The sequence below is a fragment of the Symphalangus syndactylus genome, chromosome 12 (genome assembly GCF_028878055.3).
Source record: "Symphalangus syndactylus isolate Jambi chromosome 12, NHGRI_mSymSyn1-v2.1_pri, whole genome shotgun sequence".
NCBI lineage: Eukaryota > Metazoa > Chordata > Mammalia > Primates > Hylobatidae > Symphalangus > Symphalangus syndactylus.
Genome location: NC_072441.2, coordinates 87,426,181 through 87,449,693, shown reverse-complemented (window position 1 = coordinate 87,449,693; position 23,513 = coordinate 87,426,181). Strand labels below are relative to the sequence as shown.

The window sequence follows — 23,513 nt, the reverse complement described above, 5'->3', positions numbered from 1 at the left end:
TCTGTATTCCATTTTGCTACAGACTGGTAAAAAAAAAAAAAAAAGAAGAAGTCAGAAATTGGCAACAATCCACAGACCATTATTTGGGAAACATTGGATTAGAGAGTTTTTAAGGTTCGTTCTAATTTTAAAAATCGTACGACTTTAAATCATGTATTTTGGTACTTAATTATGCCTTTCTTAAATTCTAGCTAACATCTTGAAAGCTTACTCAGTGCCAAGCAATGTGTTAAGTTCTGTACATGTCAGTCAATTTAATGATCCAAATAACCCAATGTAAAAGATGCTGCTGGTCTACTTTCAGTGGAAACTAAGACTCAGGGAAGTTCTGTGACTTTCCTCAGGTTGCACAGCTGAATTGCACTTCGGTGTCTAACTTCAGTGCCTGTACTTTTAATGACTGCTGTAAGAGTGAATGATTGTGTCCCATCAAAATTCATATGTTGAAATCCTAACCCCCAATATAATGGTTAGGAGGTGGGGCCTTTGGAGTGAGATTAGGTCATGAAGGCTTAAGTGCCATTATAAAAGAGACCCCAGAGACTCCCCTTGTCCCTTCTGCCACATGAGGACATGAAAGAAGACTACTGTCTAAGAACCAGGAAACTGGCCCTCACTGGATGCCGAATCTGCCAGCACTTTCATCTAGGATTTTCCAGCATGGAGAACTGTGAAAAATGGATGTTTGTTGTTCATAAGACACCCAGTCTATGGCATTTTGTTACAGCAGTCTGAACAGACTAAGACAACTGTGTTATATGCCTTCTATTATATTATTAATATTAATAAAATATTTCAAGTATTAAAATTTTTATAGACTCTGAGTTCCTAGAAGCCAAGGTCTATAAGTTTTTAATTTCTGAATTCTACAATAACAGTACAATATCTACACTGCATTGAATTAAATTAACACGTGTTTACTGAATGCCTACTAGAGTTCAGCTACTTAGCTTGGCTGAGGCACACAGAAGGTATTTGTTGATTAGTTGATCAGCAAATTCATATAGGAGAAGTTTGAATCTATGATGGGTAAAACAGTTCTCTCATTTAACTCATATGCTATCTCAGTATTCAGACTCACAGGAATCATCAGCCAGGGGAGTCTTTTCTCTGACTTAATAACTCAAAGAAGGAACACCCTGACGTCCTGTTGCTTCTGAGACTCTCCTCTCAGCGCCAGGCAGAACAGCAACAATCAGGCTTGTTCTTTATTTCCTGTGTTCTCCATGCACATAGCTGTTCCTGCCCACTGTCTGTCAGCCTGCAAGAACAAACAGGCTCCCCTCTGGGCCTTTTGAGCCCCTGAACCATTAAAAGGCTGTTGGGAAGAACCTACTGTGAGCCAAATAGTAGGGAAAGCAGGTTCTATAAGAAAAGGTGGATTGGGGGGTAATACACTCTAGAGGAAAAGAGTCTCAAGGGACTGGGAGCTTGATGTTTGACTTCACAGCTTATATTCATATAATGCTCATCATCTGCCCACTGTCCTATGTGCCAAAGAGATTTTTGTCTTGCACTGCCATCTCACCAGTGAAAAAGCATGTAACTTGCTGAGAATGTCCATTCCAATCAGCATAGCTGTTAGCAGGAACACAGCAGATGTTACCTAGCAGCCGGCATGGCGTGCTTTGAGGATTCAGGCTAAGGCGAGGCTGCTGTGCTGCCCTTGTGCCTGGCCCCGGGTGCCACCTCTCCTTGGTGCTGGCACTCCTGCGCCTTCACGTATCCCCTTCCCCGACATGCACACACTGGCTCGTCCTGTATCAGGGCCCAGAGACCGTGGGTGGGTGAGAACGAAAGTGAGAAGAGCAAAATCTATCCATGACAACCTGAAGGTGGCAATAATCACATTTACTTGAAAATTGCCTGAGAATGAGCTGCATGTTCTGTGTGAATATGCAAACACATGCAAATGTATGCAAATGTGCGACCCTCCTAACTATTTTCTCCATCTGGATGTGGCCCCTTGTGGTGAGGCCAGAAGGAAGCAGGCTCCAAGTGATGGATTCCATCCATTTCTCCCTCTGACCTGAGAGGGTAGCTGGAGAAACATCCGCCTTTGTTCTCCTGGTCACCTTTCTCCTATTGCTGGGGTTTGGGAGGGGGCTCGGGCACCCAGATAAGCTCACGGTCAATAAATATACATTGCTTTGATTTATTCTGGGCTGAGATGGAAAAACCAGCCCATCTCATCCTTGTCCCCTGCCTCATGCCCAGTCCCTGCCATCCCATTTTGGCCCCACCATGATGTAATAACATGATAACATTATCATATTGTTGTGAGTATTACAGTAATGTGGGAACGTTCCACATCCCTGAGCCTCAGCCACCATCTCTAAAACAAGCAGGCAGGCTGGGAGCGGTGGCTCACACCTGTAATCCCAGCACTTTGGGAGGCCAAGGCCAGAAGATCACCTGAAGTGAGTAGTTTGAGACCAGCCTGGCTAACAGGGTGAAACCTCATCTCTACTAAAACTACAAAAATTAGCCAGGCACAGTGGCGCGTGCCTGTAGTCCCAGCTACTTGGAAGCCTGAGGCAGGAGAATCGCTTAAACCCAGGAGATGGAGGTTGCAGTGAGCCAAGATCGTGACACTGTACTCCAGCCTGGGAGACAGAGTGAGACTCCATCTCAAAAAAAAAAAAAAATCTAAATAAATAAATAAATACTAAAATAGAAACAAAAACGCAAAACCTGATTTGCTTTAAGGCTCCCTCCTGGAAGGTTAGATCTGAATGTCTTGAATTTATGATGGGAAATGCAGCAACAGGGCAGTGCAGTTATGACTTACCACCAGCTGAGCACATAAGAGAAAAGGGAACAAGGACCTTAAATTCACCTGGAACATAGACCTAGGTTCAAACTCAGAATTTTCTGGTTTCTAACAGTTGATACTTGGACAAGCTGCATAACTTCTGATTGGAGAGCCCCATTTTTCTCTTTAGTAAAAAGAGTCCATTAGCTCCCAAAGGGTTTTGTACTTAACCTCTATCCTCAATACATACATCAATATACACAACAGACATTTCAAATGCATACTATCTGTCCAGCACTGGGCTATGTTCTGGAAAGTAAAAGTAAGCCACAACCTTTGTCCTTAAGAAACCCGGTTGGCGGGACCAACACATAAGAACAGTGGTTAAATAATATACGATAGTCATTATTATGCCCAGTGTGCTTCAGGAGCACAGAGCAGTCACACCTACCTCACCAACCCAGCTTGCAGGGACAGAGAGGATGCGCTCAGGTCAGGGAACACCAGAGCTAAGTCTCGAACATGTAGGCATTAGCTAGATGAAGGGGAGGTGTTGAGAGCTTTCCAGGCCGATGGAGCGGCCCCACACTAAGGCACAGAGGCCGGAGGGAAGGTGGCTTGCTTTGGGGGAACTACTAGTCATTTATCATGTCTAAAAGTTAGCGTGATTGATGAGGCTGGAGAGACAGGTTTGGGGAAGGTTCGGGAGGACCTTGGGAGCTGTGCTAAGCTTGGCTTTACACTAGGATGATGGGGAAGCCACGGATACTTGCAGGAGTGATAGGGATAGATTGGCATGTTTTAAGAATCTCTTTGACTGCAGGTGGAATTGTTTTGAGGTGAGTCTGGCTAGATCCCAGGAGGCCCATCAGAAGCCTGGAAATGCTAGTTCCCCCATATGTCCCTGAGAAGTCAGGTCTGTGTAATCCAGGCCCCCATCCTGCACTACAGACCAGCACTGCTCCTTGGTGTAATTGTGATGCAGGTAAAATCTGTCTTCCAGCTGCCCCGCCCCTGCTTCTTCTTTCTTTCAGCTCCTTGTCCCTCCTCAGCTGCCTGTTTTTCTCCTGCTGCCCTTGACCCTCCCTGTGGCAACATTTCTGATTATTAACTTACAAGGAGTATCTGTTATTTAATCCATTGCCCCTCTTGGAGAAATGTCTGTGTTAAAAGAGGAGCACAGAGAGGGGACAATGTTTGCCAAGGAGAGCAATCTCTCGTCGCAGTCATTTCAGGCATCAGCAGACTGAGTACAGAGTGTGGGGACTGGGCTATGAGGTGTCTGTGCCACAGAGCATGGACAAGCTCTGGCCACTGGGAATGGGGTGGCATGGCCTCTGCCTGCCTTCTGCGATGTGTACCTGGACACAGAGTCCAGAAGCAGTAGACCGTGTGTGGCTGCGTACACATGTGCGTGTGAGTGTGCCCACTTGCCCTGGTGTCTGGGGGTGCACAGCCTGAGACCCCACATGCCTCGTGACTCTGTGTGGTCTCTCTGCTACCTTCCGGGGGCACATTCTTCCATCCTATGCCCAGCTCCTTGGCACCCCTCAGCACTCACTTCTGATCTTACTTTTGCATCACACCTGACACAGTGATGGCTCCGCACAGTCACCTTTCTTTCCAGAGGCCCCTCCCACCCAAAGCAGGAGAAAGAAAGACAGGTAGAAAGGTTGTGTCCCCCATTGCCACACAGCGCTCAGATCTGTGCCATTTAGGGGAAGATTTATTTATTTATTTATTTCATTTTTTTAAGAAGAGTCTCTCTCTGTTACCCAGGCTGGAGTGCAGTGGAGCAATCTCAGCTCACTGCAACCTCTCCCTCCCGGGTTCAAGTGATTCTCCTCCCTCAGCCTCCCGAGTACCTGGGAATACAGGCACCACCCCCACACTCGGCTAATTTTCTTATTTTTGTAGAGATGGGGTTTCACCATGCTTGGCCAGGCTGGTCTTGAACTCCTAACCTCAGGTGATCCTCCTGCCTCGGCCTCCCAAAGTGCTGGGATTACAGGTGTGAGCCACTGCACCCGGCCTTGGAGGAAGATTTGAGGAAGGTCTATTTTTCTGGGGCAAAGGGAGCCTGGGAAAGAAAGGCGGTGTGGGTTTTTGTCACTTTTCCTAAAGCATGGGAACTTGATGTTTGTGCAGGGCTGTCCTCAGTGCGGTGGTGATTCCTGAATTTTAAGGTGGAATCTGGAAGACAAGGAGACTGCTGGAGGTAGTGGTAGGGTGGGAGAAAGGAAACCCTAAAGTCAGGTTCTCATTTTGTTGAATATCCAGCAAAATGTGGGGTGCTTCTTAAACTTCAGTGTGCAGACGAATCACTTAGGATCTTGTGAAAGTGCGGCTTCTGATTCAGCGGCAGATCTGGTGTGGAACCTGAAAGTCTGCATTTCCTACAAGCTCCCCAGTGATGCTGATATTGATCCATAGCCCACAACTTGAATGGCATTAGTAGATGACGTGGCATTAATGTATTTCCAATGAGTTGGGGGGAGCTCCATGGCTGATAAGCAGATGAGTTCTCCCAACCACTCCACCCTCCCACAACAAGGAGCTTCCAAAGGACACCAAGGAACAGAATCCACAGGAGAGGGTTGTGAGAAAAGTTGCAATGTGGTCATTTGAGGGTCCGTGTATAAGGTTAAGTATGATAAAAGATTTTGTGGCAGTTCAAGAGCATTTTAAGCCCTTCTCTAAACAATACTATAATGCAGAAAAGCCAGCCCAAATGCCATTAAAATACCCACCAACAGCTCCCATTACCATCACTACTACCACCTGCTCCCTTCCCTCGCCCCCCGTTGACCTCTGTTGTAAGGGAATCCTTCCTTAGAGGTCCCTATGAAACACTGTTTTAGGTAGATTCTGTGAGTCCTTTGGTCACAGGGCTGAGAACGCACCCAAGGACAGAGCTGGAAGGGTAACTCCTAGCAGTCCAGCTCCCACGTGCTGCTGCCTTTGTGAGAACTTGTGTTTAGATGAAATGGCCCCAAAAGGCAATGGACATTTTTCAAATTGCCTGCAGGGCAAACTCTTCTTTAATACTAATTGCAGTGTATTTCCTCCCAGCTGTAACTGATTTCAGAGCTTCCACATCTGTCAGTGCATTTAATCTTTACATCAGACCTGTGAGCCAGGCAAGGAAGGCGTCATTACCTGCTTTTTCTCTTAGAAACTTCGAAAGCTGCGAAGTGTCACAGCTCAGAATGCACAACTCATATCTCCCTACTCAACCCAGTGCTCTATCTGACTACCCAACTCTGATATGTTTTGCATTTTGCCAGGGAATGAAAATGAAACTTGGAATCCCTAACTGATGGCCTGGTATCCTGGGGAGCTGTCTACTCTGATTTCTAAAAGTTGTTATCTCCGTCAACTCCCTTCTTTCTCTAAATTTAAATTAGCCAAGACAAGGTAAAAAGGGTCAGGAAAAATTTGGAAAGAAATTCCTGAGTTATGTCACCTCTATTTTTAATGTTAATTATAGAGAAGAACCTTCTGAAATATACATGTATTTAGGTTTCTCTGCCTGCTTTTTGCGTGACTCCCGCTCCCTCTTAGAGCCTGTATCAGCAAATTCTCTGGCCAAACCTGGGCCAAAGAGAAGAGAATTGAAGTGACAGCTTCTGACCACTAGAGGGACCCCAGGAACCAGCTACAATTTCTCTGCAGCAGCTAGTGCCTGGAATGGTACCCACCTCTTGGAAAAATTCAGGTTAGGTGCATATCTGGCTAGGAATCCCTTCGTTGTTTGGTCTCCTGAAGAGACAAAGTTATCCTAGCTCTGCACCAGAGGAATTTAGTTCCATAACCCAAGCAAAGAGACTAAAGTCATCACAAGTGAAACCCAGACACCAGAATCAAAGATTACGCATTTTAGTCTAGTTCTTTCACTTAACATATTATCATAGAGTTTCAGAGTCTTCTAGTTCCAAAAATTATGATTAATGGTATCTTGGATCAGATCAAGGACTATTGAAAATCTTCCTCTAGGTGATTCCAATGTATTGCCAATTTGAAAGAAAGCAGTTGGACTGGTCCCAGCTTTAACCCAATTCAGGGGATGCTTTCTGTGACATTTTGATAATTTATTACCATCAAGCCATAGCTTGGATCCTTTCTGTAGCTATGAACTCATAACCCGAATTACTTTTGTGTCCGGAATTGGTGGGTTCTTGGTCTCGCTGACTTCAAGAATGAAGCCGTGGGCCCTCGCGCTGAGTGTTACAGCTCTTAAGGTGGCACGTCTGGAGTTTGTTCCTTCTGATGTTCTGATGTGTTCGGAGTTTCTTCCTTCTGGTGGGTTCGTGGTCTCGCTGGCTCAGGAGCGAGGCTGCAGACCTTCGTGGTGAGTGTTACAGCTCTTAAGGCGGCGCGTCTGGAGTTGTTCGTTCCTCCCAGTGGGCTCGTGGTCTCGCTGGCTTCAGGAGTGAAGCTGCAGACCTTCGTGGTGAGTGTTATAGCTTATAAAAGCAGTGTGGACCCAAAGAGTGAGCAGTAGCAAGATTTATTGCAAAGAATGAAAGAACAAAGCTTCCACAGTGTGGAAGGGAACCCAACCGGGTTGCCACTGCTGGCTGGGCAGCCTGCTTTTATTCTCTTATCTGGCCCCACCCACGTCCTGCTAATTGGTACAGCCCAGTGGTCTGTTTTGACAGGGCACTGATTGGTGCATTTACAATCCCTGAGCTAGACATAAAGGTTCTCCACGTCCCCATCAGATCAATTACATACAGAGTATGGACACAAAGGTTCTCCAAGGCCCCACCAGAGCAGCCAGATACAGAGTGTCGATTGGTGCACTCACAAACCCTGAGCTAGACACAGGGTGCTGATTGGTGTGTTTACAAACCTTGAGCTAGATACAGAGTGCCAATTGGCGTATTTACAATCCTTGAGCTAGACATAAAGGTTTTCCAAGGCCCCACCAGAGTAGCTAGATACAGAGTGTCGATTGGTGCATTCACAGACCGTGAGCTAGACAGTGGGTGCTGATTGGTGCATTTACAATCCCTGAGGTAGACATAAAGGTTCTCCACATCTCCACGAGACTCAGGAGCCCAGCTGGCTTCACTCAGTGGATCCTGCACCAGGGCTGCAGGTGGAGCTGCCTGCCAGTCCTCACCGTGCGCTCGTACTCCTCAGCCCTTGGGTGGTCGATGGGACTGGGTGCTGTGGAGCAAGGGGTGGCCCTGATCGGGGAGGCTCGGGCCACACAGGAGCCCATGGAGGGGGTGGGAGGCTCAGGCATGGTGGGCTGCAGGTCCCCAGCCCTGCCCCGCGGGAAGGCAGCTAAGGTCTGGTGAGAAATCGAGCGCAGCGCCGGTGGGCTGGCACTGCTGGGGGACCCAGTACACCCTCCACAGCCGCTGGCCCGGGTGCTAAGTCCCTAATTGCCCAGGGCCGGCAGGGCCCGCCGGCCGCTCCGAGTGTGGGGCCGCCAAGCCCACACCCACCCAGAACTCCAGCTGACCCGCAAGCACTGCGCGCAGCCCCGGTTCCTGCTCGCGCCTCTCCCTCCACACCTCCCTGCAAGCTGAGGGAGCAGGCTCCCGCCTTAGCCAGCCCAGAAAGGGGATCCCACAGTGTAGCGGTGGGCTGAAGGGCTCCTCAAGTGCCGCCAAAGTGGGAGCCCAGGCAGAGGGGCACCCAGAGCGAGCGAGGGCTGTGAGGGCTGCCAGCACGGTGTCACCTCTCACTTTTATCTTCTTATTTTCTTTCTCTTATTTGCACCAGAGAAGCAATTTTTTTATTTGCATTTCTCTTAAATGCTGTTATTTCATAACAGCATTTGTAATTTATTTGTCTGTTTATGTGTCTAATTACTGCCTTTCACTTTAGTCTCCAAACACCACAAAGGCAAGGCCCACATCTGATATGCTTACCACTGTAAAACAAGAACACAGAGCAGTGCCTAACACATGGTCTGCTCATACGCATTTTCTTCCTCCCTCCACTTCTTCCTTCCCTCTCTCCCTCCCTCCCTCCAGAATGTGACACCCATCTCTGTGGCTCAGATTGAATTGTCAAAAGCTCTTCCTAACATTCAGCCAAAATCAGCCTCCCTGTTACTTCTTCTCATTCAGTGTTTCTAATTCTGAAGCTACATACATGCCTAATGCTTTTTGAACAGCACAACTGTTGAGTTAAAGACAACTATATATTTTCTACATATTTCCATTGTAAATTTCCCCGACCCCTGACTCCCTTGCACCTTTAGTCTCTCTGTGTAGAAGTAACATCGTCTCTAGATTGTCAACATTTTAGCCACTAGTTCCCTCTCCCTTGTCTTCACTTTTTTCTTTTTTCAGACAAGGTCTCACTCTGTCGCCCAGGCTGGAGTGCAGTGACACAATCACGGCTCACTGCAGCCTCAACCTCCCAGACTCAAGGGATCTTCCCACCTCAGCCCCTTGTGTAGTTGATACTGCAGGCACACACCACCAAGCCCAGCTAATTTTTGTATTATTTGTGTGCGTGTGTGTGTGTATGTGTACAGATGGGGTTTAATCATGTTACCCAGACTGGTCTGGAACTCCTGGGCTTAAGCAATCTGCCGACCTCAGCCTTCCAGAATGTTACGATTATAAGCGTGAGCAGCTGCACCCAGCCTGGCCACCCCCTTTTTAAGAACTCTCATTTGTTAGTGGCCTTTAAACATGCAGTACCCAGAGCCAAGCCCTCTATTCTAAATATGGCCTGTCCAGGGCAGGGGTGGTGCTGTGCACTCCCTCATCTTGTACACTTTGTCTCTTAATGCAGTTTGAGTCTGCATTAGCGTTTTGGCTACCACTTGCACTATTGAATCATCTTTAGCTTGTAGCCAAGCAAAACCTCTAAGTCTTTTAAATTTTTTTTTACAAGAACTTCTGTTGAGCCAGGTATCTTCCATCCTGTTTTTGTGCAATTGATTTTTTAAACGCAGGTTTTGCATAATCCCTATTATATTTTATTTAATTTCTGCATACGTTTGCTATCCCAGTGACCTTCCCTTCCCTTGCTCTTGTCACACTCCCCAAAGCATTCCATGGAAGTCCCCCCTGTCAATCAACCCAGTATGTGAAGGGAACAACCCTGTTCTGAGGCTTGAGGGAGATCATGGGGGGAGGAGAAGCATGTTCGTGTTTTTGGAAGCATCCGGGCAGATAGCACAGACAGTCCACTTCTTCCTCACCTCTTTGTCAGGTCACAGACAGGAAAGGGTCCACTAATTTGTAAAGAACTTCCTTCTCCAAGGCTCCACACCCATTCCCTCTACTCTGGGTAATTGTCTTTCAGTGTATTGGCTTCCAGAATCCACCGCAACCACCCTGGAGGAGTGTGAAAGGGCAAGAGCTTCTTGCTCTTGTATCTTCTGTGCGTCTGCATGTAAGGAACACTTCTGAACATGACACTGAGACAGGAACACCCACTGAGTAGAGGCTGTGCGATTTGCTATGGGCCTTTGACTGTGAAATAGAAGTTTGCTCTGAGAAGTCTAGGTGACTGAGGGATTTGTGGATTTTCTGTGTGTCCTGGGATCCAAATTTGTTCAAGGTTGTTTGCGAGAGGACTGGGAAAATTTGAGAAATAGGAAGGAAGGAAGGAAGGACGGAAGGAAGGAAGGGAGGGGATGGGGGACCAGGTGGGTCCAGAGAGATTCTGATGTCAATAATTGTGTATGATTCATTTCCAAGTATTCCAGTACTTTCACTAGCATCTTGAATGTAGTAGGTACTCAACAAATTCTTTAAATGAAATTAATTATACACCCTTAAGTGCCTTAAAGGGTGATCCTGTTCCCAAAACTGCAGAGAGATCAATTGCCACAGGGGGGCGACAGAGGCCAGAAGGTGAGAGTAGGAACCAGCTTTCACAGGTGGGGAAGGAGTAGGGTTGGAAGGGGAGCTAAGTTGAAACTAAAAGGAAGGAGAGAAAACCGAAGAAAAAAAAATCAACATGGTGACTTTTCAGTCCATGGGGGGCAGTGGGCTCTCCCTGAGAATGATGCAATCTGAGGAGGTGGCTGGACTATGAATTTGATTCTGAGCCAGTGAAGGACTTTGTCTCCCAGAACTCTGGGGGAGTCTCAGTGACTCACTTTTCCTCAAGCAAAGATGAAAAATAACAACCTTTCCCAGTTTTCCCCTGCTGGCCAAAAACCCGGCAGTATCCCAAAGGAAAGGAAGCATTGTTTCTTTAATGCGTGGTTCAGGAACTGTGGTGAAGTCCTCAGCTCCAGTCAGCCATGAATTGACACACACAAAAAACAGGTTCACAGGCCAGAAATCTACAGAAGATTCTCTAGCCTCTTCAGCCCCCAGACACTGGAATGACATGGGAGAGGCTCTGGAGGACTTAGGGAGAAGAGGTCAGTTTTCTGCATCAATTATTTGCTTACTTGTTCCTATTCCCTCTCTGGACTGTGAATGTTCCAGTGTGGGCAATGAATCTTTATTCATGAAATTAACTTGGGTATTAAGTAGATGTTTCCTGAGCTCTGATCATGTGCCAGTCAGAGAAAGGACTCTTGCATGGTTGAAGTTTCTTTTCTAGTGTTGGAGGGAGGAGGTAGACAAGCAGTAAACTGATAAGCAAATAAACGAATAAACAAAATTTTAACGTGATAAATGCTACAATGGAAACATCCAAGGTGAACTGGTAGAGAATAATTGGGTGTGGCATGGCCAGGCTACATTCCACTGGATGTCAGGGAAGATCACTCCTGAGGGAGGTGATATTTGCACAGAGACCCCAAGGACAAGAAGTTGTCAGTCACATAAAGAGCACAGGAAGGAGCATTTGGGGCAGAAGAGATATCAAGTGCAAAGACTCTTAGAGTGGAAAACAGATTTGCCCCTTCAAAGAACAAAATTCACCCCTGGGCATAAAGCTTCTTGAGCTGTGGGGAGACAAGGCCACCAGCTAATCGTGGAAGTCCTGTCAGAGAGTACAGAAACACTCAGGATTAACTCAAATGTAGTAGCGAAGAACTAGATGCCAAATTTAGGGTATAATATTGGATTTTTCTAAAAAGTAACTTTATTACTTTCATTGGATTTTCTAAGAGGCCTATAACCCTCCTCCTATCCCCTAAACATTAGTAATACCTGATTTAGAGGAAGAAGACTAGGTCCGTGCTCTTAGAAAGACTAGAAAGATGAAAGGTACAGTTTGGAGCTACATACAATGTATTTTTGCATGATACAGAAAACTACCCAGGAAAAAAATACAGTTATCTTTGAAGAGGGCAAGGGTGAAACTTGACACGGTATCTAGGAAATCAAAGGCAGTAGGCAACTTCTTTTTTTTTTTTTTTTTTTTTTTTGAGATGGAGTCTCACTCTGTCGCCCAGGCTGGAGTGCAGTGGCGCGATCTCGGCTTACTGCAAGCTCCACCTCCCGGGTTCACAAGCAGTAGGCAAATTTAAATGACCACAGATGTGGTAGGAACATATAAAGAAAGCTGAGGACAAACGGCATTGATGGGGGAGTTGAGGCTTTCATGCTAGAAACCAAGTTTGCAAACAATCAGGCAATGATTTCAAGATACTAGAGAGCTATAAGAACTTAATCTTCTCATTTATAAAAATGTGTCCAAAAGATTTCCTAAATCTAAGTGCAACATAAAGATGTCTGATACATCCCCTTAAAATGATGTTCCCGCCGGGCACAGTGGCTCACGCCTGTAATCCCAGCACTCTGGGAGGCTGAGGCAGGTGGATCACCTGAAGTCAGAGTTCGAGACCAGGCTGGCCAAACTGGTGAGACCCCCGTCTCTACTAAAAATACAAAAAATTAGCCTGGCGTGGTGGCGCACGCCTGTAATCCCAGCTACTCAGGAGGCTGAGGCAGGAGAATCGCTTGAACCTGGGAGGCGGAGGTTGCAGTGAGCTGAGATTCCGCCACTACACTCCAGCCTGGGCAACAGAGTGAGATTCTGTCTCAAAAAAAAAAAAAGAAGAGAAGAAGATGTTCCCAAAATCCCCCAACCAATTTTCCAGAGCCAGTCTCTCAGAGATTTTCTCTTCCCTTCACCAAATAGTTAGAGGAAAGAAGAAAGCTAACATGCATTTTTGCTGAAATGATGTTTAAACATTCCCCATCTCTCCCTGTGTTCCCCACACCCCTCCTGCCCAAATCACCTAGATGTCTAGAGATGATTTGGAAGGACTTGGACTTGTTAATTAACCTAAACAGTCACATTCGTCGGCAAGGTGCATTATTGTTAATTAAACTGCGATTCTCCTTGTGCCCAGACGGCGGGCTGCTGTTGTCAGAATAATTAGATAGCATACGATGGTTTTCATGCAAATCTCTGGCAATTAGAGTTGGCGATGAATTGGGTTTGAAATCCCAGTGAAGTTCTCAATCAGAATTCCTCTGAGGGAGGAAGGTGGTGATGGGGTTGGGGGATAGGGAAATAGGAATGGAAAAAGGGTGTGAGGACCAAGCATTTGTTTTCTAAATCCTAAGGGAGGGGCCTCAGCTTGGAATAAATGAACTATGAGCGTCAATGTGATGTTCAAACTTCCCTTGAATAATCTCTCTCCTTTAGAAAGCAAAGCAAACTGACCTTCCTCAGGGTCCTGTGTTTTCCCAAGAGCTTGCTTCCCTGGCTCTCATCTTTCTGAGAGGATTTTTTTCTTTAGCCAGGAGGCCCAATATCTCATACACAGCTAAAGTCCCTGCCAACCCTAAGATTAAATTCTTAAGGGCTCTAAGGAGACAAGATTTGTATTCCTGAAGGGTTGCAGAAAAGATGCCAGATTGAGACCAATTTTAGAGTGGTTGATGGCATGTAGTGGGTTAAATGCATGGGGTGGCAGGTCCCCAAGGAAGCTTTAAAGAAATGACTGAGGTCTAGGTTAGACTTAAGGTGGAGCTCTCCAAGTGCTGCCTAGGTAATGGCAGGGAAAGGGCAGCCCAAAAGGCCTGGAACAATCCCGGTGGGGGTGGGGATGAGGAGGATGTAGCAGGGGGCGGGGGTGGGGCACTGTCTCCAGCCCACCCTAACCTCTTAGCAGCTTCGGGCTTCTGCAGCTGCTTTTCCTTTGTGAAAGCCATAAGAGCTGCCAAGCTATTACCCGGGAGTCTGAGGTTCTTTCTAACTGGACTGACTGACCAGGGATTTCTATCCAGAGGCACAGGGTCGGGGGCAGATAAGACAAGCCAAGTGGTCTTAAATTAAGCCTCCCTTGCATCAGGTTGACACTGGAAGATTCAGGGAGTCAAAAATGCCCTCTCCTCCTCCTCAACTAGGTCAGCTTCCAAATCAGTACCTTGTAAGGGAGGAAAGCAACATCTGGTAGAATTGGAAGAGTGGTCAAGGACGGGAGGGGGATATTGAGAGGAGCCTGGAAAAAAAAAAGCGGGGGAAAAATACTAGAACACATTCATGAACTGTGGTTGGAAACCAGAGCATAATTTAGGTTTGTAAATTATTTCCTTTCTCTTCATTTTCTTTCCCTTCTTTTCTGTTTCAGAATGTCTCCCGCGTCTCAATCGGTCCCTAAATCCCGCCTTTCAATTTAGGACGAACCAATCAGGAGCTAACCTGGTGGTTGCTAAGAGACAGGAGGTGGGAGATTTAGAGGCTTTGTCGTGGCACCCACCCAGGAAAATTCCCTAAAGCTTTTTGCACCCTCCTGCCTAAGCTATTCTAACTCATCTCTGCACCTCTGCCGCACTCACCTACTATTCCCAAGCCCAGAGAGTCAAGCAGAAACATTTTAGTAAAGAAACCAGGTATAGCATATCTTAGGAAAATGGAAAGATGGTAATTGGGTTCAACTGATAGAACGTATCTGCTCAAGTTTCCCCAGCCTTTAGTTGGGTTAGAGGTAGGAACTAACTGTTTTGTAGCCTCTTGGGTAGAGGGTGAATCTGCTCTTGGTGGTAAAAGCTGTGCCCCTAATGAGGAGGGGCTTCTGTCCTTCCAGCCATCTAAACTTGGGTAGGTAGAGGCTGAGAAAAATCTCAAAGGTCATGATTAAGCAGCCAGAGAATCAGGGGTATATTTGGGAAAGAGGTGCCCAGGGGATTGGGCTATTGTGTGGAAGGTGGAAGGAAAGATGTATTTGGGAAATAAAGGTTTATTTCAAAAGCTGAGATTTTGAAAGGGAAATTCAGGGAATTCCAAGCAGAAGATGAATCAGATCAGGGCCTCCCCCTTCAAGTTTCTCCACCCTTCACAACTTCTTGATCTTTTCTTCCCTCCACACATCCTACACAGAAAAGACTAGGCTTAAAAACCAGGGTAAAGAAAACTCATTTGGGTAAGGAGTGAGTCATAAATCCCGATTCTGTATCCTGTGAACAGGGATGGGTGCAGAATTGAGTGGGGGTTTGGGTCCTGAGAAAAGTCAGTGCACAGGCACAGGTGTGCGCAGTTCAGGTGCTGACAGAGATGCAAGCTCGTGGGTGGACATATGTTTTTACATGCATACATCTAACATAAAGGTAGATTCTAACAGATCGAGAAACAGATGTATACACACACACACACACACACACGGACACGCACATTCAGGTCATGCTGAGGAACCTGGGAGAGATGACTCCCAGGAAGTGGCTTTTTAAATTATCTTGATATGTTCCCTGAACTAAGTAACATCCCCTGGGATGCTTCTTTCACCTTCCCCACCACCATCCTAATCACTAAACAAAGCCAGAGAGGAGACAGAAGACAGAGAGAGGCTGGGCAGGTAGGACATGGGGAGGTGGTATTGCTCTGGGCTTCGTCATCACTCTTCCCTGTTTATCTCTCAGTTTGGGTTCCTATTACATTTGCTTCCCAGAACAGCTTTTTTTCCAGCTAAGCCATCCCTTCTGGGTTTTTTGGTTTAACGACTCCCCTCATGCTCTGGTTCCTCTTCCCTTCTCCCTTGAGATGGCAGTGACCCCACACCTCAAGAGAATATCTGTGTACCCTGAGGGTATTTATTCATCATTCAACTTCTTCCCAGGCCAGCTATAGAAACAGACACTGGCAAGAAAGTCTGACGTAAAAATGTCTCTCTCCATTCTCCTTCCTCTCCCCAGACAAAATAAGAAACCACCCGCTTCACAAAGGCAGTGTAGACTTTAATTCAGGTTGACAGGTGGGAAGAGAACTAGGATTTGCTTCCAAGGGTGTCCAAATGGGAAGACCGTCCTTCAGGGAGGGGCAGAGAGGGCAAGAGGGTGCGGGTGGCCTGGTGGCAGAATAGGGCGAGGAGCAGGGGTGTAGCCACACAGTGCAAAATTGCCAGGGCTTCTGCCAGGTTCAGCAGCAGGTCCAGAGCCTGCTGGACCAGACATGTTGACAACAGCAACAGCTTGGACCTCACCAGGAAATCCAGTCCTAGAAGCACCCCATGAGGCCACCAGAAAATAAACCAGGCCCACAAGATGTTCATCCAGGGTCCTGGCCCCATACCCAATGCCTTCTTCAGCCCCTTGGCTCCAAACAAACCCAATGGCAACAAGACAAAGATGGCAAGACAGGCTACAGTGTGTGTGGCCTGCAAAGCCTTCAGCTCCGTGCTGTATATCGGGGTGCAGGGTCCACCAGAAGCACCACTGGCCAAGGTGACAGGCAGTGTCAGTAGGGCAGCCACTCCCCAAATTCCCACAGTGAGCCCCAGGGTGAGGCCTGGGACCTGGCCTGCACCCAGTTTGTGGCCCAGGGAGGCATGGCACCCTAGCAGCAAAGCCTGGGCAAAGGCTGAGCCATACCAGACACAGTAGCCAAGGCTACACAGGGCAGAGCTGCGAGTGCTACCTAGCCCTGGGGCCAAGATGGGCACCACAATGCTGAAGAGGGCACTGCCCACAGCCAGCTGTGCCAGGACAGGCCAGCCAGGGCAGAGCTGCCAGCGGAAGAGAGGTCTGAAAAGCATGAAGAGGACAGTGCTGCTAGCTAGGATGCCCAGGACACTGGTGAGGATGAAGAAGGGCAGTGCAGAGTCATCCAGCAGGTTACAGGAGTGGCAGGGGGCAGCTGCTTCCAGGTTGGCATCGTAGTCTACATCTGGGAAGGAATCATTCCCACCATAGGAAAAATCCCATAAATCTTCAAAGTCCAGCTGACTTGAGTTCTCAGTTGAGGGGGAGAGCTCCGCCTGGAGGACATACCCAGAGGAGGCCATCAGTTACACCGGAAGAGTCTCCTGGGAATTGAGGGGCAGGTGGGAGGGGAGGGCAGAGAGGAAGGTCGGGTGGGAGAACAAGGTCTCTGCAGGAGTCAGATGCAGTGTGAACAGTGGAAAAGGACAAAGCAGGGAGCCTGAAGAGCCGGAGCAGGAACGGTCCTGGGGAAGCCAGGGCAGCTGGGGCGGGAGGAGCAGTGCAAGGTCAGAAGGGAAGGCACCAAGAGACCAGGATGGAACTGACTCAAAGGCAAAGGGAGGGACACAAGAGGGAGCTAGGAGGCTAGCATAGGAAGGGGAGAAGGAAAAAGACTTTAAAGGAAGCGGAAAAAGAAGGAAGGGAGAAAAGATGAAGAGGAAAAGGAAGAGATATAAAGACTGAGGGGCAAACAGCGGGGGAAATGAGGGGCATAGGGGTAAGGGACTCTGGGCCCTGGCCCCATACTCACCCGGTGCAGACAGTTTCCCATGGCACCGTTTGGTTCAGGCCCGAAGACAGAAGGGTTGGGACGGCTGTCAGCGCCTGTGCTTCCAAGATAAGAGTCAAGGACTAATGAGGGCCATCAGGTTCCAGGCAGGGACAGGGGGCATCAGGAAGCCTCACCCCACGCCCACTGCCTGCACAAGCCTCAGGCCTATTGGGGGGCACTGGCCTCGGGGCTTCCTGTTTTGAGGTTGGATTTGACTGGTTGGGACTACACTCAGGAAAAAGGTGGGGACCAGAAAGTGGGCATTTTACCGAAGTGGAAAGGGAGATCGAGAAAACAGGGGGCTTTCCAGCAAGTAGAGATTCTTCAAGCACAAGGAAGGAAGAGAGGGGGGCTGGGTGACTTGTGAGGCAGAGATAAGGGAGGTGCTGGGAAATTGGAGGGGAAGGGCGGCTGACTCTCACTGCTCCTCCATCCCCTTGAACTTGATCCAAGGAAAGGCAGTTCAAAAGCCATGTGTTTGAGAGAAAGGTGGTGGTGGTCAACTCTGTCCCACCTGAGGGGTGTGTGCATGTGGGCGTAAGCTCTTTGTGTGTACTGATCTCTGTGTACGTTTGCTGTGTATCAGTGTGCATATATCTGTATGTGAGGGGCTTGGCGGGTGTCTGGGTGTGTCTGGCTATCTCTAGGTCTGGGTGTTTCAGTGTGAGAGTGGGAGGGTTGGCGTGGCTGTCGAGGCTGCATAATGAAGCCATTTCAGGGAGCTATTGGGTGTTTGCCCAGCCACCTATGGGTTCAGTGCATGCCTCTTGCATATGAAGTGGAATACATGGTCTGACAAGTTAGAGTAGGCTCTAGGGGACAATGGGACAGCATATTTTAAAATGGGACCATTGCCCACAGAGTGATTTCTATTCATATTTCTACTGGGGGACATAAAGTCTCTGGAACTGTTTCATTGGCCAGGCATCTTAGCACTATGTGAAGTTTCTCATTGAGGGGCAGAGGTGGCCAGCAGAGAGAAAGGGCATCTACCCTGCAGGCAGGCCGATCCTCCTAAGCCCATTTCACTTTTTTAGTGGCCTCTTCCCCCTGCCTCCCCTCCTCAGCTGTTTCCCAAGGATCTTCACTGTTTCATCACCCCTTTCTGCTTTTATTTCCTCAGCTGGGGAGACATAGTGGGGACTTTGGGATCGGTGAGCCATGGCGTGTCCAAGTCAGAGCAATGAGATAGAAAGGGCTGGTTTAGGGGACACTGTTTCATTTGTCCAAAACAGCATTGGCTGCTTCATCCCCAGTGTTGTTAAGGACCTTCTGTCTCATTCATGTAGGACTTCCTAGGGGGCCAAGCACCTCAGACCTAACGTGCAGAAGGATGGGTACCTCGTAGAGATTTCCCCCTTTTCTCCCAAGACACTAGCTCAAGTTTCAGGTTCAACATGCAGGGGCTGGAAAGTGAATTTGGTCTGGTGGTGTCTGGTGATGCTCTCCAGGGTGGCGTTGATGGTGTCTCCATCGCCGTCTTAACATTCTCCAGCGATGTCTGGCAGAGGGTGGGGGGAAGCAGTCAGATGCCCCCCAAGACACTCTCCGGAAAGGAAGGGGTTAGCAAAAGGAAGTGAATACACTTCTCTCCCTTGTAGAGTTATATTGTTGCTGTACATAGATATCCTTGGGAGTGGCCTGGCAAGGGACACACCACCTTTTGAGGCACCAGGCACCAGGTGCAAGGAGTATGGGAAGAAGACCCTCACATACACACATCCCAGCAGCAGCAAGAGGAGCAGAAAGGAGGCAGCTGAATGACACAGATAATCCAGATATATTGAGGGTGGCCCCTCTGAGATTAGCACAGGAGAGTTAGAAAGATTATAAAGATACACGGTCCCCTCCCTGCTCCCTTCCCCCACCCCCCCACCCCTGGACAGACACACACAGCACAACAGCCCCTCTCCCTCCCACCCCCCATACAAATATGGCTTCTGTGTAATATGGACAGAGTGGTTCAGCTCAAAGAGGAAAAGTCGTTTTCCCAAAAGCGGGTGCTGGGAGATAAGAAGCTCGACAGGCCTGGGGCCCCAGGGCTCCCTTGCTGTTGTAAGAGGAGTAGGCCCTGGCTTAGGTGAGGGGCTGCCTGTGGTGCCCAGGGCCCTAACCAGCGGCCGGAAGATTCACAACTGTATTACCTGAACTGAAGGGGGGTGGGCAGGCCTGCTAGATCGCAGCTGCCCCTTTTTGCTTGCCCATTGTCAGACCAGGGAGGAGAAGCTGGTGGAGGGTGGGAGCGATGCCAAGGGCATCCTGGATCCGAGGCGGGGCAGTCCGGCCAGGACAGGGAGGACCAGGAACCTCATCTCCATGGCAACCAGCTGGGGCCATGAGAAGGAAGACAGGAAACCAAAAGGAAGGGTGGGGACCCAGCCTTCAACTCACTGGGTACAGACTATGGGAAAAATAGGTGGTGGTAGGTAATTCCAGGGTCAACGCCAAGGAGAGGCCTGAGAGGTGCATAGCAAAGGCTGTGGCACTGACTCCATGGCTCAGCGGAGGGAAATCCAGGGAAGAGCTGAATGCTCTGTGTTTAAGGGAGAGATAGAATGGACAGCTGGGCAAACACACACCTGGGGACTCCTTTCTCCAAGACAGATGGGCATTGGGGGTGGCAGAGGAAATACCAGCATGGAACAACATCCCAGGTGAGGTGTGAACCCTGACTAGGAATACCCCATTCCCAAAGCCTCCCCAACAAGTCCCACAGCCCTGTCCACCTGCCCAGGACCCCTGGCTCTTAGCCCTCCTCCTCAGGCCCTCGCTCTGTCTCTCACTCACACACACATGCACACACACGCACACATGCATGCATGCATACACACTACACACATGTGCACACAGTTCACATTATTCCCTTAGTTTGGGCAGGAAACAGCTCGGTGCAGTGAAGCTCCTTTTAGTAGTTTTGTTGTTATGTCTGCCTGGCTGCTGAGGGAGGAAGGACTAAGGGCTGGCGTTGGGATCAGGAAGGGGGCACAGGGCGGCCAGGATGGGAGGAGTAGTTGCTGAGCAATGCCATGGGAGGAGTGGTTGCCGTGCAACAATCCAGAGTCTTGGGTAAGAGTGAGGGGCCCCTCAGCGGGGGAAGCAGAGGCAGTTCAGGCCCCAGAGCAGTGCCTCTCCCACAGCTGCTGGAGCAAGGAGGGGCAGCCACACTCTGCTATCTCCAAGGGCAGTTCCTATGGAAAGGGCCCAGCTTTGTTCATTTGCTGGGGGAATGGGGCGATAGTCCACCTCCATCCTTCCTCTCCAAATCTACTCTTCCTTGCAGGGACCTGCATCCTCCCCAGGTTAAAGCCCTGGGTCCCTGCATGGCTGCGTGTCTTCTGCAGGCCACATCTCCTCAGGACTCCCCCACTCATCACTTTCCCATTGCTATTGAAGAGGGGTGTCAGGGTGGCACCTGCCTCCCTGTCCGTAGTGCTCAGGTGTGTGGCTACCAGAGGGAAAGCCAATCCCAACCTTTGCCGAGAACCATCCCGTTTCTGGGTTCCTGGAGAGGTCTGGGAAGCTGCTCTGTTGTAGAGGCTGAAAGGAGGGCTGGTGAGGGCCCCCAGCTCCAAACCAGCCCTGCCCCTTACCCTTCCTCACCCCTCTACCTGCACTGTCCTCCTAACACTCCAGGGTTTTGTTTTTTTGTTGTTGTTTTTTGCTTTTCTCACCCCAGGGTTCCCGCCTCTCCAGCCTGGAGACAGATTTGATTTGGGATTGTTACAAAAATAATAATAACCCAAATGCAGAGAAGCCACGGAAAGGGCTGAGGGCAACCCTCCCCTCCCCCCCGCCCTCCTCCCTCCCCATTCCAAACCGAGTACAAAACCGCACCCAAAGCAGACATTCTGTACAGGGGGGTGGGTGGGCTGGGGAGCAAGCGGGAGGGGCGGCCCTGGGGTCGCTCTGTACAAGTCCGGGTTGGTGACGGCCCCAGCAGTCCCCACGGGGCCCCTGGGGGGCGCAGGAAGTGGGCAGGCACCCCTAGATGAAATATTCCTTCTTGTCGTCCCCTCCCGACTGCCCGCCTTCTGCATTGATGATGGCCGTGTCCGCGTCTGGGGCATCGTCGGAGCCTTTCGCCTCATGTGTCAGGTAGGTTCCTGTGTAGAGACAGAGGCTTCTCCTCTCAGGAGCAGCTTCCCAACCTCTGAGTCCACCCTGCCCACTTTCTCACCCACCCACTCACACACTGCTCAAGTAATTTTTCTCTTGCCAATAGCTCTCTTCTACTCCACCTTACCTAATTCACATTTTGCTTCCAACATGCCTCACCTGACCACACCCTTCATGAATAATGAATCCTACCCCTAAGTAGAATCTCATCTATAATACAAAGCAAGAAAGAGAACTGTGTGTGTGTGTGTGTGTGTACGCATGCGTGTGCACGCAACTTGGTGACGGGGGATCTGCTATGTCAGCTTCATGAGCAAAGCAATTGAGATCTGGCTTATGTATGACCAGCCTATGGAGTCAGGCCACTGGCTAGAATTAATAGCAGAGCAGGGAGTCTGAGAGGAAGGAATGTGAGAAGAGGGTAGAGAGAAGGCATGGATATAAGAGAGAAGGTAGAAAAGGGGGAGAGGAAAGAAAGGCAATGAGATCAAAGGAGAAAGAAAATGAGGTTAAACAGACAGAAAGGAAGAAAGCGCAGGAAGCAATGAGATGGAGATGCAGTTTCAGGAGCTCTCTGTCTTGCAGCAGGAGACCTGGAGGTAGAGCAGCATGGGAGCAACCGCTGACTGAGTGGGAAGGTTTGATTTCACTTGGACGATCCCCAAGTGATCAGGCTTTACTGCGGGGTTGGTGGTGCTCAGTTATCACAGGGTTGGCAATGATAGGGTTGGCTCCATTTTTAATTCCCTAAACACTCCAAAGGGCTGACAAGTCTCTGAAGGCCCTTTCCACTGTCTGCTTCTCCTCATGCCTGCCTCTGATTGGTCTCCCTGCCCCTCCCAAGTTCTGCTGATGCTCTCCTTGTGCCTCTGACCTTTGTGCCGGATCAAGTAGTGGCCGAGGAAGATGAGCATGATGAGCAGCAGGAAGACAATGAAAGCCACGATCCCGCCGATGATGGCGTGGTAGGTGCTGGAGGAGGAGGGCACCGGACTGGGGTCTGGAGGAAAGGGCAACACACACAGTCAGATCTGGGGAGAGCCCTTATCTTATAGCATTCCAACTTGGCCATGAATAGTCTTACACAGCAGGGAACAGGTACTAACATCAGGAAAATGGAGCAGTATCACTCATCATGCCTTATCTTGTGCTTATATGCCACGCCTGGATTATAGTATTTGTTAAAACAAATTGATGGATTAATGAATAAATAAATAAATCTGCCCATACCTAGTCATCCAAGTTGAGTTCTTGGCACTGAAGCTTGGCCTTGGTCAAAGATCATTGCTTTAATGCCTCTCCTTCCTGCCCTCCATCCTTCCATTTCTTCCTTTCTTCCTTCCTTCCTTCCTCCCTCCCTCACTCCCCCTCTTCTTTTCCTTCCTTCTTCCTGCCTCTCTTCCTTCTTTCCTCCCTCCTCCTGCTCTTATTTCCTTCTTTCTTTTCTCCCTCTTTTTCTTTTTAATTTCTGGGTTATCAGAGTGTTCCTTCTCTGTCCCCATGCCCTCTTACCCTCCTGTGTGCTTCATATTCTGAGCCAGCTCCCCTAGCTCTAAGGGCCTTCTCAGCCTATTCACCCACTGCCCTAAGATCAGATAGCGAAGGAACAGTAAAACCTGATAGAGCCAAGAATTAAGCACTTTGATAGCACCTTATGAAAGATGATAGTTGTAAGGGGCCACAATCTATCATCTATGTAAAGAACACTGTTCCTTTGTGGCAGGGGAGTTTAGTGTTCCAGCGAAACCCCAAGCCTCTAGTCTTTCCTGAGAAGGAGGCCTGGGACTCCATCTTCACTTTTCCACCCTCAAAGCGTTTGTGCAAAGGAAAAGATGCTTTCTCTCATGTTAGTGGATGTCTCTGCCATTGAATACATAGCATCTGTCCTCCATGGCAACCTATATAGAGGACTGGCAACCTACGTAGAGGATTGACAACCTATATAGAGGACCAACAGCACAGACTGGGCCGGGTGTGGCAAAGACAGCAGCAGCCACAGCCAGAGTCCCAAATATCTGAGGACTCGCACGGGCCCAGCACATGGTTCTGATGTAGCCAT

The 23,513-nt window shown here is 48.9% G+C and overlaps 2 protein-coding genes across 4 annotated transcripts in view; both read right to left on the bottom strand.

Moving 5' to 3' along the window:
• Window positions 1–15,801: 15,801 nt before the first annotated feature.
• On the bottom strand, window positions 15,802–19,022 carry ACKR1 (atypical chemokine receptor 1 (Duffy blood group)). Its single transcript, XM_063624954.1, has 3 exons — window positions 18,680–19,022; window positions 17,318–17,396; window positions 15,802–16,841 (listed from the first exon to the last, which is right to left on the bottom strand). The coding sequence occupies exons 2-3, from the start codon at window positions 17,336–17,338 to the stop codon at window positions 15,852–15,854; spliced, it is 1,011 nt and encodes a 336-aa protein (XP_063481024.1). The 5' UTR covers window positions 17,339–17,396; window positions 18,680–19,022; the 3' UTR covers window positions 15,802–15,851.
• A 1,205-nt stretch (window positions 19,023–20,227) lies between these two features.
• The window catches only part of CADM3 (cell adhesion molecule 3), a 31,027-nt gene continuing 27,741 nt past the window's right edge, over window positions 20,228–23,513 (bottom strand). For all 3 annotated transcript variants that reach the window (XM_063624952.1, XM_063624951.1, XM_063624953.1), the window contains 2 exons: window positions 22,329–22,454; window positions 20,228–21,441 (listed from right to left, as the gene is read on the bottom strand). In XM_063624952.1, coding sequence (XP_063481022.1) covers window positions 21,323–21,441; window positions 22,329–22,454 — 245 coding nt within the window. In that variant the 3' untranslated portion in view covers window positions 20,228–21,322. The remainder of the gene's footprint in view (window positions 21,442–22,328; window positions 22,455–23,513) is intronic.